Below are 14,772 nucleotides of genomic sequence, written 5' to 3'. Positions count from 1 at the left end.
TTGGTTTCCTTTTGCACGTGTTGCTTCCTCCTCTCTTGCCTCTGAAGCGTTTTGGAGTGTCTTTCTCCTAACAACCAATCACTGGTCTCTGGGTCATACTGCCCCCAGCCAATGACTGCCCTCTTCCTAAGCCCCTCCTCTGGCAGCCATCTTCAGATTTTTACTCCACGTTCAAGTGTTGCGAGTCCTCGTGCTATAGCTCTTGACCTTTTACTGCGTTTTGGGATTTTTCTAAGAGTTTTGCTCTATTTTTCGGTCAATCGAGCCTTAAGCTTGATCGATCCATCCCCCGACTGACAGGGGTCCGTTTTTGTAACTTTCTACGCCCCTCCAGGGCTATTTTTTATAGAGTTCACTTCTTGGAGGATTCCAGAAGATTCTTGGAGGCCTACACCGCGTGGACATGGCCGAGGATAAAGGAGACTTGACGCCTCTGTTCAGGATCTGCCCAGGATGTGGGCTGCAGAACATCTTCCTGGATGATGGGCACTCCCTGTGCCTTTCTTGCCTACATTTGGACCGCTCGCACGTGGAGGCCTGTGCATTCTGCAAGAACATGGTGCCACGCACCATGAAGGACAGTTGCGAGTGGCTCGCCGAGTGGCTGCAGACTAAGATCCCAGCGGCGGGTGAGCCCTGGCAGCATGCTTCGCCCAAGAGAAAATCTGAACAGTTTTCAAAGACCTTTGAGGGCGCTCTGGCAACGGGGGCCCAACATAAGGCAAAGCACAGCGAGTCCGCGGGCACCGGGAGCGCTGTTGGTACGTACTCCGCGGCAGCCAGGCCGGGCGCAGCAGCGCAGACAACCATGAGCCAACGTTCCGGCTCAGCGTAGAAAGAGCCACCCGGGTAAGCTTCTGGAGAAGGCCCAGTTGACTCTGATGGAGAAAGCCAAGGGGGAGCGAGGCGTTGACCCTCCCCCCATGGTGAAAGCCTCAGACACGCCCATGGTCGTGAATGCCCAGGTTCGCCAGGCTAAGGCATCTATTGAGGGATTGGTGGCGTCCCTGGCGAAGGCCGCATATGCGGTCCCAGTGGAGACGACCCTAAAGCCGAGAGTTTCCCTGCCCACTTGGAGGCAATCATCTTTCCAGCCCATTGAGAAGACTCCCGTGAAGACGATGCCTATCATTTCCCCGAGGCCGTTGCCCCTGGCCGAGAAGAGGGGGGGGGGGGTGGCACGGTAGTCCTGCCGGACTCGGATATCTCCTCTGAGGAGACGCTCTCGGGCCTGAGACGGTGCTTGACAAGAAGTTTGTCGAGTCCAGGTCCTATGGGAAGAACCCAGACGAGGCGGACGTGGAAAATGACGAGGGAACCGACGAGGGGCGGCAGGACGGTGAGGAACTGGAGGACACCACGCCGCTGCCGACGCTCCTGTCGCAACCGCTGCCACCACCAACGGACATGTCGGCGGACATCCTACAAGCTCTGCACACCCTGTGTTCAGAGATAAGGACAAGGATGCCCGTGCCTCCGGCGGGCGATCCAGCAGAGCCTGGACCATCACGGGACCCACCACCTAAGTGGAGACTAGTCCATCCGCCTCCACCCTACCATCCTTCACCTCCATCCTCTACGCCGAGGTAAGAGACAGCGACGACGGAACAGACCTCCCGTCGCCGTTACCCAGGGCTTCTCCACCCGATAAGATTGACTCGTTCCATGCCATGATCTCTAGGGCCTTGGAGCTATTTCAACTGAACCCAGAGGAACAGAAGGAGGGATTCCTTTATCAGCACCGAGAGGCCAAGAGGAAGACGTGCTCTCAATCCCACTGTTGGATGACATTTGGGGCGAAGGACTGTTCCCTCCTGAAGAACCCGTCCTCGGCCCTGGCAAAGAGACTGGTAAGAGAAGAAATACAGGGTGCCAGACTCTGCACTGAAGTCTGTGATCTCAGCCGCCCCCGGACTCGGTGGTCTCGGTGGCGGCCAGGAAGAAATCTGCAGGGTCGGCGGCATAGACTTCCACTTCCCCACCGGACGGCGAGGGAAAGAAGCTACACGCCATGGGACGACTGGTCATCTCGTCGGCGGCAACCACCATTAAGGGGGCCAATGCTCCTAACATCGTGGCCCACTACGACCGGGAGCTTTGGTTTAAAATCGCCCTTCTCCTGGACTTCCAGACGACAAGAGGGCGGAGGCCTTTGAAATCCTACAAGAAGGCAAGGTGGCATCGGACCATGCCATCATGGTGGCCACGGACCATGCCATCATGGTGGCCACGGACATCGCCAACACCAGCTTCTGCTAGATGGGCAACGGCGTTTGCCTTAGTCAGCGTGGTTGGCTGAAGGCCACCAATTTCGGACCGGACTTCCAGACAAGGGTATTGGACATGCCCTTCGACGGGGACAACTTGTTTGGCAAGACGGTGGACGAATCTTTGCAAGCCATCAAGGCAGATACCAAGACGACTTGTGCCTTAGGCACACTCCAACAGAGACAGCCATCCTTTCGGGCCTCCGGAGGCAAGTCCCATGGTGCCTTCAAGGGATTTGGTGGCAACTTCTCGTCATACCGTCAACCATCCCGTTCCTCGGCCCAGGAAGCCTACAGGGGCCGCAGCAAAGCCGGAGGAAATAGTAGTCGTCACCAAGGCCCCCAAAGTGGGTCATCCAGGACAAAGCAGGACTGAACCGGCTGTGACGTCGGGCCCCCACGCGAACACCCCTGTGGGAGGCCGACTGGCGAACTTCGTCAGCGTGTGGAAGTCCATCTCCACCGACAGTTGGGTGCTGGACGCCCTGACCACGGACACACCCTGGAGTTCCAAAGAAAGTGTCCCCGCGTTCCACCAGTGGCCAGACAAGAAAACCGCATCCCACAACTGCTTCTAGAGGTACGAGCGATGCTGAGAAAGGACGCAATCAAACTCGTCCTGAAGAGGCCCCAGTGCCCCGGAGTGTACTCGTGGTACATCCTAATTAGGAAAAAGACCAGTGGTTGGCGGCCCATTCCCATTCCTGGGCCTCTGCCGCCTCAACAAATACATCAAGTCCCAGAAGTTTCGGATGTTCACCCTCCAGCACGTGCTGGGACAACTGGAGGAAGGGGATTTTCTGTCGTCGCTGGACCTGGAGGATGCTTATTTTCACATCCCTATCCACAAGGGGCATCGAAAGTTTCTACGCTTCGTGGTCCAGAGGCAACACGATCAATTCAAGGCCCTTTCCTTCGGTCTGAAGTCGGCGGCAAGGGTCTTCAAGTGCCGGTGGCGGTGTGGCTGCGCCTGCAGGGGGTCCACGTCTACCCCTACCTGGACAATTGGCTCATCCGAGAGAAGTCAAGGGAACATGCCGTCGATCAAACAGCGAGGACTGTCCGCCTGCTCATGGAACTGTGGTTCTCGATAAACTATGCGAAGTCCTGCTTGGTGCCATCGCAGGACGCTCTGTTTCTGGGGTCCAGGCTCAGCAGTGTCGCGCCTGGCTTCGCCTTCGGAGGACAGGATAAAGGCCATGCTGGGCAAGGTACAACGCTGTTGACCATGGAAGTTGACAGGGTGAGGTCCAAGTCCCTGCTCCGCATGATGTCGTCATGCATCTACCTCGTTAGGCTATGCAGGCTGCGGCCCCTGCAAGAGTTCCTCGACGCACGTTGGATCCAGGTATCTGGAAGCTTCGAGGACAAGATCACCCTCAACAAGACATTCCGCTGAGCGGTTCGGTGGTGGGACGTCCGCGCGCATGTAGCAGCGGGCACGGACTTCCAGACCCCAGCGCATGAGGAGATGGTGACAACGGAAGCCTCCCTGGAGGGATGGGGCATGCAGACCGGAGAGGCCTTTGACTCCCGGAGGAGAAGTCATTGCACATCAACGTCCTGGAGCTTCAGGCCGTGTTTTGGTCCCCTCAAATCATTCCTTCTGTCCTTCAAGGGCATAGTGGTGTGGGTCTTAACCGACAACACCACCACGATGTTCTACATTCGGAAGCAGGGGGGCACCAGATCACCTGCTCTCTCCAAGGAAGCGCAGGATCTATGGCACTGGGCCGTCTCCTAGAGGATGTTCCTGATACCCTTTCATCTGGCAGGAGAGAAGAACACTGTCGATGACTCACTCAGCAGGGAGCTGCGCTCTTGCCACGAGTGGGAGCTTCGGCAGAATCAAGTGGACCTACTGTTTCGACGATGGGGCAATCCCCAGATCAATATGTTTGCAACGGCGATGAACACCAAGTGCCGGAGGTTCGCAAGCAGGTTTCCCCAGCCGGGGAGCATGGGGGATGCATTCTCCTTCCCCTGGGATGGCATTTTCCTCTATGCGTTTCCCCCGTTGTTGCTTATGCGACTCATCAGTCAACTCAGACGGTCCCAGTGCAGGATGATCCTCGTCGCACCGGTGTGGCCGAGGCAGATATGGTACCAGGACCTTCTGGACATGTCATCGTCTCCTCCCGTCAAGCTTCCGGCGGACGCAGATCCTCTCGCCAGGGAAAGAGGCGTGATTCTGCACCACGACCCAGGGTCTCTGAACTTGCAGGCCTGGCTCTTGCAACGCTAGAGTTTGGTGGATACGATCTTCCGGCGGACTGCAAGGAGTTACTTGCTGTTAGGCAGAATCCTGTGCAGTTCCCTTGGGGAACACTGCAAGAAGATTAAGACTACAGGAGTAAGCAGTAAACCCAATTGGTATCAGCCTGCACCACCCAGATTTACCTGGTAGCTGTGGTGGAGCAGTCAGACTTCTCTCAAGATGAGTAGGGCAGTATACAGAGGATACACAATAGGGCTAAAAACACAGTAGAGCAAGCAAACACTGACCAGAGCTTGGTATCAAAAGTATATAATTATTTAAAACACACTTTAGGGAATACACTAAGCACTATATATCAAAAGCAAGTTCAAACACAATCAGAAAAGTATACACACCTCCCTTAATAATTAGACAAGTCTAGGTCAAAACACCACTATTTGTAAAAACAGATGTGAGCGCGTAACTTAGATGGCACTCCAATAATTAATTTAAAGGGAGAGAAAAAGGCAAGTCATGAAAATAAAACAGTTCCCAACACTTTTCTAAGACCACAGCAAGTTTGTGAAGGCAGAGTCTACTGTAGAGCCAAAGTTCATAGGCCAGGCCCACTTTAAATGGAGCAAGGCGGAATGTGCCCAAGATCACAGTTTAAAATGCACTAAAGTCTTTGCAAAAATGTTCAAAATAGGTTGGTTTATTGTGAAAGGTAAGGTTAGAAGGTCTGGAAAGCCAAGGATTTAAGGGTCACCTTTAGCAAACCGTGGAAAGGGAGGCCAGGTGGAACACAGTACCTTTAAAAGTGAGGAAGCTCCAGCAGTGGCAGTTCCTGGCAGCGGGTGCAGTTTGTGGTTTCGACCAGGGGAAGAGAAGATCTCGTCGAGGAGGAAACTTGGAGTCATTGCACTGCCCAGGGAAAAGACCAGCCGCGGAGTTTGTTCGGTTAAAAGGTGCATTCCTTTTATTCGCGGTCACAGTGGTGAAGCTTGGCTATCCGGCTGCCGGAGTGCTTGCCACTGGCGATTCGACCAAGGGACGTCCTGGAAAGCGAATGGTGAACTGGTTGTTCCCACCAGCTCAAAGGGAGAAGACTCTTACAGCAGAAGATCTTCTCTTGTCATCGGGAAAGTGGTGCGGTTGTTGCAGCAGGGCTCCATCGGTGGTGTCATTGTTGCAGATGGCTCAGCTTCTCCCCTCTTCGGATTTATTAGGTCCTGTGGTGACTTCTGAAGTTCCATTCCCAAAAGCCCTGCTTTTATGCAGAAAAACCCCCATTCAACAGCCTAGCTGTCACTCATACATGCTAAGTGGTGAGCCGGGCGGCTCACCACTGGGCCAATCCGAACAGAGTGCAACTTGGGTTGCTAAGGCAACGCAGTCCAGGGTGCCAATTCCCCCACCCACACATCCTGTGGAACCCATTCAGAGTGGCACCAGTTGGAGGGCTTCTGTGGAGAAGCCCGCCAAAAAGTGGAACAAAGGGCCCGACCTTGGTTGGAGTTACAGAGACGGACACAAACGCCATTTTGATAAAGAGGTCTGGCGAAAAGACCCAACTGGTGATTTTATATTAAATAAATAAACCAGCGGTATCTTTAACATTGCACCAAAAAAGTGATGCGTTTAAAATCAATGGGAAAATCCCATAGGAAATATTCTGGTGGAATATTTTGCGTGGTAACCACTGCCACCAGCCAGAAACTCGACAAGGGGGGGACTGGACAGTGTCCCCTTCGAAACAGACCCAGGGGCAATCTAATTAACCCCTTCCAGTACTTCCACAATATGATGGTTTGTACTGGTTCTGTTCACAATTCTGGACTAGTAAAGCCAATGGTGACTTTACATTCCCTTGGAGACAGTAGTCAGTCCCAGGTTATGGAGTCTGTTTGGGGGTCACTGACACCCCTGTGTTACTGCACTGAGGGTGCTGTGTAACACATACACTAAAACAGATGATACTCTATGGAGTAAAAGACCCCATAGCCCATAAGCGCACTATAAGTTAGACATGCCTCAAATCATGCCTAAGAGTGGGAGGAAAAGAGTCTCACTCTTAGCAGGAGAAAAAAACAAACCCCCAAAATCCAGCAAAGCTGCTGGGGGTCTCGCTAGGTTTGGGAAATTAGCCTTATAAGAGAATTCTCCCTAACACTTGCCAAGGCCAGGGCTTCGTTGTCACTGAAATGCTACTGCCATAAGTGGAAGAGGTTCGCCTTCTGGTGCCATGCACAGAAGCTCGACCCTCTACGGATTTCGGCCCCGCATGTGCTGCCGTATTTACCGTTGCTGGCCAAGGCAGGGTTGGCCCATGCTTCCATCAAGGTTCATCTGGCAGCTATTTCCCGCTACACCAGTACTCTAGGGTGGTCGTTGTGGTCGCACCGCCTGGTTAAGGAATTCATTAAAGGGCTTTTCTGTTCGTTCCCGCCGGCGAAGGCTCTGGCCCCAGCGTGGGAGCTCATTGTGGTGCTTACTAGGCTCATGGGTCCCCCGTTTGAGCCTATGCATTCGGCGTCGCTGAAGTTTGTATCATGGAAGACCGCGATTCTTGTGGCCATCACCTCCGCATGATGAGTGGGAGAGATTCAGGCCCTCTCTTGTAAACCCCCTTATTTGACGAGACAAGGGTGCTGCTACGGACACACCCCTCCTTCATGCCCAAGGTGCTGTCGGACTTCCATCTCAACGAGCCCTTGGTGTTGCCAGTTATCTTCCTGTCTCCTTCGTCGCCGGCTGAGTGGACTTTGCACTCGCTGGATGTGGCTAGAGCCCTAAAGTTCTATGTGGACCGTAAAAAGAGTTTTTTGAAGACGTCACAGCTGTTTGTGAACTTTGGACCTGTGAACCAAGGGAAGGCCCTCTCCAAGGATTCCATTTCCAGGTGGCTCTCCGGCTGCATCACCCATTGTCACCGGTTGGCAAACCAACCGTTGCCTGGCCGTCTGAGAGCCCATTCGACCAGAGCGATTGCTGCAACTACAGCGTTCCTGTCTGGTGGGCATCTGCTGGACATCTGTGGGGCGGCTACGTGGAGGTCGACGCATACCTTCACAAAATTCTACTGCATCGACCGGGATACCAGAGAGGAGTCTGGAGTCGGCCAAGCAGTGCTGCGCGACCTGTTCACTTGAAGGTGAGCCAGGTGAGGAGGTAAGGGATGCTTAATGTTGAGATGTTGATATGCTTAATGTTGAGCCTTGCCACCTCCCGTGGTTGTGCATGTGTGAACTGCTTTGTATTCTTTATTCATGAGCATGTGAATCCATGCCAGACCCCATGCTGGGGAAGGAACAAGTTACTTACCTGTTGTTCTCGAGCATGGGTCTGGCATGGATTCATATGCGAACCCTCCTGCTTACCCCTCTGCGGCTCTTCTCTTGGTCATACTGCCACTTTACGTGCTACCAAATCTGAAGATGGCTGCCAGAGGGGCTTAGGTAGAGGGCAGTCATTGGCTGGGGGCAGTATGACCCAGAGACCAGTGATTGGTTGTTAGGAGAAAGACCGTTCAGAAACGAAACTGAAACAGATTTTTTATTTACTGAGGATTCCCAGCCTGACTGGGAATATTCACGAGCATGTGAATCTATGCCAGACCCATGCTGGAGAACAATTAAAGGTAAGTAACTTGTTCCTTACATCCTATCTAGACGAGGGTTTTGCTTCCCCTGGGCCGAGTGATCACTGCTTCAGGTACTGTGGAACACCTTGTACCTCTTAATCTCCAGTTATCTTTGGCACAGTGAGGCATGGTCATATTGATCCACCCAGTTGCCCTCGGTGCTACCCCTAGCTACTTGACACCAGTTCTGGCAACGCAGCTCTTGGCTCCACACTCCTCACAAGAACCCTATGAGGATTGTTTTTTAACCATTCCTGGGGCTAATGACATCCTCCCAACTGACCAACATTTTGAAGGATTTGATTCAGGAGTTAGTGCCTCTGCATCCGCAGCCTCAACCGGCACCAGCCCCACTGCAAGTTCCTTTGCCAGTGTTTCTTCCCCATTGCCCTCCACCAGCATCACTGCGGCAACCTCAGAAGCCTGCTTACTCCTACTCCTCCACCACCTTTGATGTCCACTCCACAACCTCTGAAGATGACTTTCCTGCTGGATCCAGTTATACCTTTAGGTCTTTCACATGGGATTCACCCTGCTTTGGTTCCAACCGGAGACAGTTTACTAAAGCTACTCAGAAAAATACTGATGGAGGATGAGGGAGATACCCTGTCATTTGCCAAATCAATCTATGACCAAATGGAGCGATTTGCCCCGTTACTAGGTGCTGCACTCCCTCAAGAGTAGCTGGAGAGAGCGTTTCTTGCCAAAATCTTTAGCTCTTGGAGCCTCAAGCTGCTTCAGAATTCCGTTGCAAAAGAACAAGTTAGCCCTAGCCAAAAAATGCTCACAGAATCCTTATTCCACCCAGCTGATTAACAAAAAGCTGGATGCTACATTCAAGCAGTTGGAGGGAGAAGTTACACTCTTGTGCTCTGATTCACACCCTCATTCCTGTGCAGTGGCAGAGGCTTTGATTTATGCTAAGTCTTCCTCTCCGGCTTCCTTGTCCTCTTCAAGGTCAACAGTTCTAACCAAGTATGACAATCCTGGAGGCTTACAGGTGTAAGGTCTATGCAAATGCAGGCCTGATCTAAGGCAAGCTATTGCAGATGCTCTGCTCTGTGCAGCAACTCAGCTTTGGAGAGATTGCAGACTTCTTGACAGATGTACCATTGGACTGCCAGGATGCATTTAAGGTTGCGTAAACATCATGGCCCAGGATCTGTTGGAATCCTCGGTACCACAATTTGAAAATGCAACTGTGCTATCTGCATCATGCATGAGGTCTTTCACCAGGATGAATGACTGAATTTGCATTGGACATGTAAGATCGTATTCTAGATCTTCCCTTCGAAGGTATGGATCTATTACATTAGTCTTCAGGTGAACTTGCTAAGAAAGCCAGTTTTCGAATTTGCTGCTGTGAGGGGGCCAGTAAGGTGAGATGTACACAAAAGCAGTTATATCAATGTGTGCCATTTTATTAAAATGAAAGGGGAGAGATAAACACCTATCTTAACGAGTGTCCCTACCTAGAAGACTAAAGAAAGATGACTTGATGGCCAATATTTTCTGACCCTTGCACTAATACATACAACACAAATGTACAAGGAATAGTTGACTGACTTCAGTTCAACAAAACAATGCAGAAGTTAAAAAAAAATTAGATGTTTTGGAAGTACTCCTTGTGACTAGGGTTGGACTCCATTCCACTGAATCAAATCAGGAGTAACCTTAAACAAGTTCTAATTCAACAAAAATCTGTACAGTTCCACATAAAATGTCTTTTCCATCCTTTGCTTCTTTCCACTTGATAAAGAAATGTCTTCTCTACAAACACTTGTTCAAGAACCAAGGCATCGTTCTCTTCCAATGTCCTTCTCGATAAGGCAAGTTTCTTTCACAAAATACAAGTTCATAAACAAAGGCAATTGTTTTCTACACACAATGTCGTTCTCAGACTTCAAAGTAAATCTTAGCACACCACAATGATTCTTCCAATGGAATGTTTTTGTCAGGATAGCACGCCCACCACCCTTGGTGATGCTACAGTTTGTCAAAAGAACATAATTCTCAATGTCTCCATCACCTTTTTGCCACAACCACATTTCTTTAATTCAACTGTTTTTCTTCTGGTCTACTCGTCTGCCAGGACTAACTCTAAAAGGTCCCTTTTCTGGTTAACTCTCCTGCCAGGAAGAAAACACCTTCTACCGCAGTTGGTTTCTTTAGTAGCAGCATGGGGTACAGGTTCCCCAATTTGACTTCTCATAAATCGGGAAATTGCAACCTTTTTGCAAGTTCACTTCTTCTAGATAGCCTCTTGGCTGTTGCAATGTGGGTTACAGGTTCCCCCAATATGCCTTCTCATAAATGGGAAATGGAGCCCTTTTCGACGACTTATATTTAGCCAATAAGGGTTGTTAGTTAAGTAGTCATTTATCTTTCCTTGCCTAACCCTCCTTCTGTTACTTCGCTCTCTGACTCCCCGTGGCTTATTCATGGGAGCCGAAACAGTTATGAAGCGCCCCAGTGCCCTTCTGAGGCTCACTGGTTACTGTTGGCGGCTTCACTGTTCTTCTTAGGCACTGCGCGGTACAGCGGCTCATCTCTGGCCCTCCCCGGTTCTCACCCTGTCTGTTTTTCTCTCTCTGGGAGCTCTAGCTGATCAGCTCCCCACACCAACGGCTCTCCCGATCTCCTAGTTTCTGCACACCTGCTGCTCCTCACACGCTCTGGTCCCAAGCTGCAGCCTGGGATAGCAGAGTCGCTCCTGCTCCTTCTGCTTCCACCTACTTCTTTCCACAGCTGTTTCATCTGCATTTTTAAAGGTCCTGCTCAGTAGCCTTGCCTCCATACAACTAGACCGTATATTCTTTTCAATGGCATTTCTGATCCTCATTGATCCTGCTGGTTCTTCCTCGTCCCAGTACCACAGGCATTATGGATATTTAAGTCCATAATAAGTTCCAGCTTTTTATAGACATCAATTTCTATGGGATTACTGAACTGAATGTTATCAGAGTTGGGAAATATTATAGAATTGATGTGACTTCACATTAGGTCTGACTGCCACAAACCACAGAATCCTGACTATAAGAGGATATCACATTAGATTTCAGAACTCCCAAAGGGTGCAACTTAATTTGTCTAGGCAACCTTTCATAGAAGTTTCCTTGGGTTTCCTCGTGAGGGACTTCTGCAATGACAGCAGGACATCAGATACTGGGGAATCACAGAACCCTCATCCTCACAAGAAGATGTATAGTGTGTCTCTCCAAAAGGAGTCACCACTTCCCCCTGATGGCCTTCTCCTCCCATCTGATCCTCCCACATGATGCCAGCCACAGGGTAAGGATCAGGTAGAGTCTCTCTTTCCCTGGCCACATGGGAGATGATCTTATCTTATGCTGGGATTTAGTGAAAACTCTGCAGGCTTAATCACCACACTGCCTATTTGGTTCTAGCCAGCAACAAAGTCTTTTGGCCAATCTCAATTCACATGTGACAGCAGGACCAGATCTTTTGGAGGTTTTCAGGAGTTTTAGGAAACGAGATAGACAGCATAGTGGTCCCTTGAACGTACAAATGTAAACGCCTCCTCCCTCTCCCCCATCCCTTCTCCCCCTCCTCAACACCCACCTCCGAACCTAAAACAGTGAGTGTAGCGTCTGGGTCCACGATTCCACAGGGGGAGGCAGACTTGCTCGACATTTAAAGCTCTGCCTTCACCTGTTCCAGCAGTTCTTTAATATTTTTTGCTTTTTAAAACGCTCACCGTTTTTGTTAGATTTTAAAAAGCGGAAATATGGCATTGCACCCCTCCTTCCCTACTCCACCCTCTTGTGATTCTTTTGTTACACAGTGGTTTAAACCCCTCTCCACCGAACCCACCATTTCCCCACACACCACCTCCTTCCCACCTTAAATAACGTATCCGCCCAAAGCATTTGCACACACACATACACGCTAAATCTCAACTCGCTCCCGTGACGACTCCACTGGAACTCAGAGCCTGTCGGCCCCTAGACGCACTTGTGTCCACCCAGCTCTAATCTTCTTTTGACAGCCTGGTCTGCAAGCTGGTCATCTCTCCCTCCTACTCTCTAACAATTGCTACCATCTACAGGCCTCCTGGCGCTACCACCCTGTTCCTCTCTGAATGGGATGATTTCTGGTCCTCCCGAATCTTAACCACCTCCAATCTCCTCCTCATGGGTGATGTCAACATCCAACTGGACTCCCCTGTCACAGCATCCACTTTCTTCCTTGACCTTTGCACATCACTGGCCCTCTCCATTCTCCCTTCTGGCCCAACCGACTCGGCAGAACACACTGTTGACGCCTTCATCCATTCTCACCTGTCCCCCCACCCCCAACTCTCCTTCAGGTCACTCCACTCCCTTGGTCAGACCATTCTCTCCTCTCCTTGCACCTGGGTCCCCTTTGCCCTTTGACCACCCCTCAAAAAGCCCTGCCAAACCTTGTCCACCAGCCTCCGTGTTGGGCAAGATTTTATGCAGTACCCTGTGGGAGACTGTACCAGCCTTGTCCTTTTGGCAATAGTTAACCCAACATTTGGCATAAGCCTGTAATACACAAGTTGGTAGAGTGACGGAGCAGCCAGGCTTATCTCAAGAGGGGTCAGTATGAGCTGTGGGGTTGCAACAGAGTTTCTCAGTGACAAGTATCCAAATAATACTTTCCCTCAAGGTTTCTTGATTAACTAATTATTTAAACAGTTTGAATAAGCCTTCTTTAGAAGGGAACAACTATGTAACACTTAAATATACTGCAGAATATAAACTCTCAGTTTCAATAAATCAGTAAATGCGCTTTGGGGATGGCACACAGACACTTCCTACAGCCTGAGGGGACTTAATTAATTAGGAAAATGTGGACATTGATATATCACTGGTACATTTAGAGAAAAATTGGGTTTGGTGTCAGAAGGAAAAGGTTAGTGAAGGAAACAATGGTTAACGTGTTTCTCAAACAGGTAAGCACTTTTGAAGCCCCCTAATGAAATGTAGATTAACCCTTTCCCAGCTATACAAGTAAGGTATGTATGACTTTTTGGAGGGAGTTAAAACACAAAGTCAGAGGTTGGAAGGGTCTTCAAGGAGCCAGAACAGCCATTGTCACTTGAGCAAAGTCTAGGGGAGCTGAGGCACGTCTTGAAGGTAAGTAAAGTCTTGTACAATGTTAAGAGAGTTGTGTTGAAAATGAAATCACTGTTGGGCCACAAACTGGAAGGTTTGTGAGGGGCAAAGCTGAAAGCAACTCTGCAAAGGGAAGCCAATGCAAGTCTCAACTGAGAGCAAGCAAGCTACACAACAAGAGGTAAGTACCCCTTCGTTCACAGTATCTTAGGTCTGAAGAAATTGGTTCCAGCTGACTTCTGTTCCTCTATGGCAGATCCTGTTGTTCCTGGTCCTCAGTCGTGGGGACAAGAGGGAGGACGTCTGGGGACTCTTGCACTACGATTTGAAATTCTGTGGCAGCAATGGGCAATGTTCAGATCAGCGGCTCTTCACAATTTTAGTTTCTAGCGAATGGCACCATTGTGGTTCTTCGACACCTTGTAGGCTTTACTTGCTTCTGGGGTCCAGCACTCTGTTGAGGTGGCTCAGGCTTGGTCAGCCCTGCTTCGAGGGAGTCCAGAGGATCTTCCTGGAGCTCGGGTCTGGCTTAAAAACGATGCACTCGGTTCTGGTGTTCCTGTCCTCTGGCACTCTGTTCCTTGTTCCTGCAGCAGCAATGCAAGTACAGCCAGCAAAGAGAGGATTTCCAGTCGAGTTCGTCTTGGGGTCACGCCACCCCCCCCCTTCTCGCTGCACTTGCACGTTCTGAATGCTCACAAGGCATAGGTTCGTCTTTACCTTCCACTGTGTTCTTTGTTCTTCAATCCCATGTTCCCTCTCTGTTGCCCTGTGAGCGCTTTGAAACAGAATGGACTTACTGTATGAGCGCTAATAAATGCACAATAAATAAATAAATCTTGCGCCTCTAAACCAACTTAGAATGCTTCCTGTTGAGGTAGAATCAACTGCTGCTGGGCTCTCAAATATGCCAAAGTCTATATCATTGTCATCAGTTTTGTGAGCGCCAGAGAAGAAATTGACTGGCTCAGAAGCAGATAAAAAATCAACATCCAGTTATGCAATATTCAGTTTGTCTGCAATTTACAGTATCCCGGTAGCAAATGCAACAAGTCTATTGATTGGCACTTGTGAAAAGACTGTGAAGTGTAGAGTTTGTAATGTTTTCATATGTAGATTGTCTATTCATTTCTTTTTGGGTTTTTTCCAATGGCGGTCAAGCTAAAAGTGTTAGTCATGTAAGGTAATGATGTCACAGCTGTATAATCGTTCACATACGGAATTAAGTTGTCTAATAGTTGAAAAAGCTAAACTTGTAAAAATATTTTTTAGACTGGTCTCACTCCCCTTATGGAAGCTGCATCTGGCGGGTATGCAGAAGTTGGAAGAGTTCTCCTTGACAAAGGGGCAGATGTCAATGCTCCACCTGTGCCTTCTTCACGTGATACTGCGTTAACAATTGCAGCCGACAAAGGACACTATAAGTTCTGTGAACTACTCATAAACAGGTAATGTCTGCCTTCATATGTTTTTAACAAGCGTATTAAAATTGGAAATTCAGGTTTGCAAACTGTTTAACATAAATGGTTTCCTAAAAAAAAAAAAATTTTTGCATTGCCCTTG

The 14,772-nt window shown here is 49.8% G+C and overlaps 1 protein-coding gene across 3 annotated transcripts in view; it reads left to right on the top strand.

Moving 5' to 3' along the window:
- Nucleotides 1-14,772, top strand: part of ANKHD1 (ankyrin repeat and KH domain containing 1) — a 1,723,611-nt gene that overhangs the window by 984,547 nt on the left and 724,292 nt on the right. For all 3 annotated transcript variants that reach the window (XM_069652665.1, XM_069652666.1, XM_069652664.1), the window contains exon 21: nucleotides 14,482-14,657. In XM_069652665.1, the coding sequence (XP_069508766.1) occupies nucleotides 14,482-14,657 (176 nt within the window). The remainder of the gene's footprint in view (nucleotides 1-14,481; nucleotides 14,658-14,772) is intronic.

The sequence above is a fragment of the Ambystoma mexicanum genome, chromosome 3p, assembly GCF_040938575.1.
Source record: "Ambystoma mexicanum isolate Mex_15411 chromosome 3p, UKY_AmexF1_1, whole genome shotgun sequence".
Lineage (NCBI taxonomy): Eukaryota > Metazoa > Chordata > Amphibia > Caudata > Ambystomatidae > Ambystoma > Ambystoma mexicanum.
This window is presented reverse-complemented; position numbering and strand designations above follow the sequence as displayed.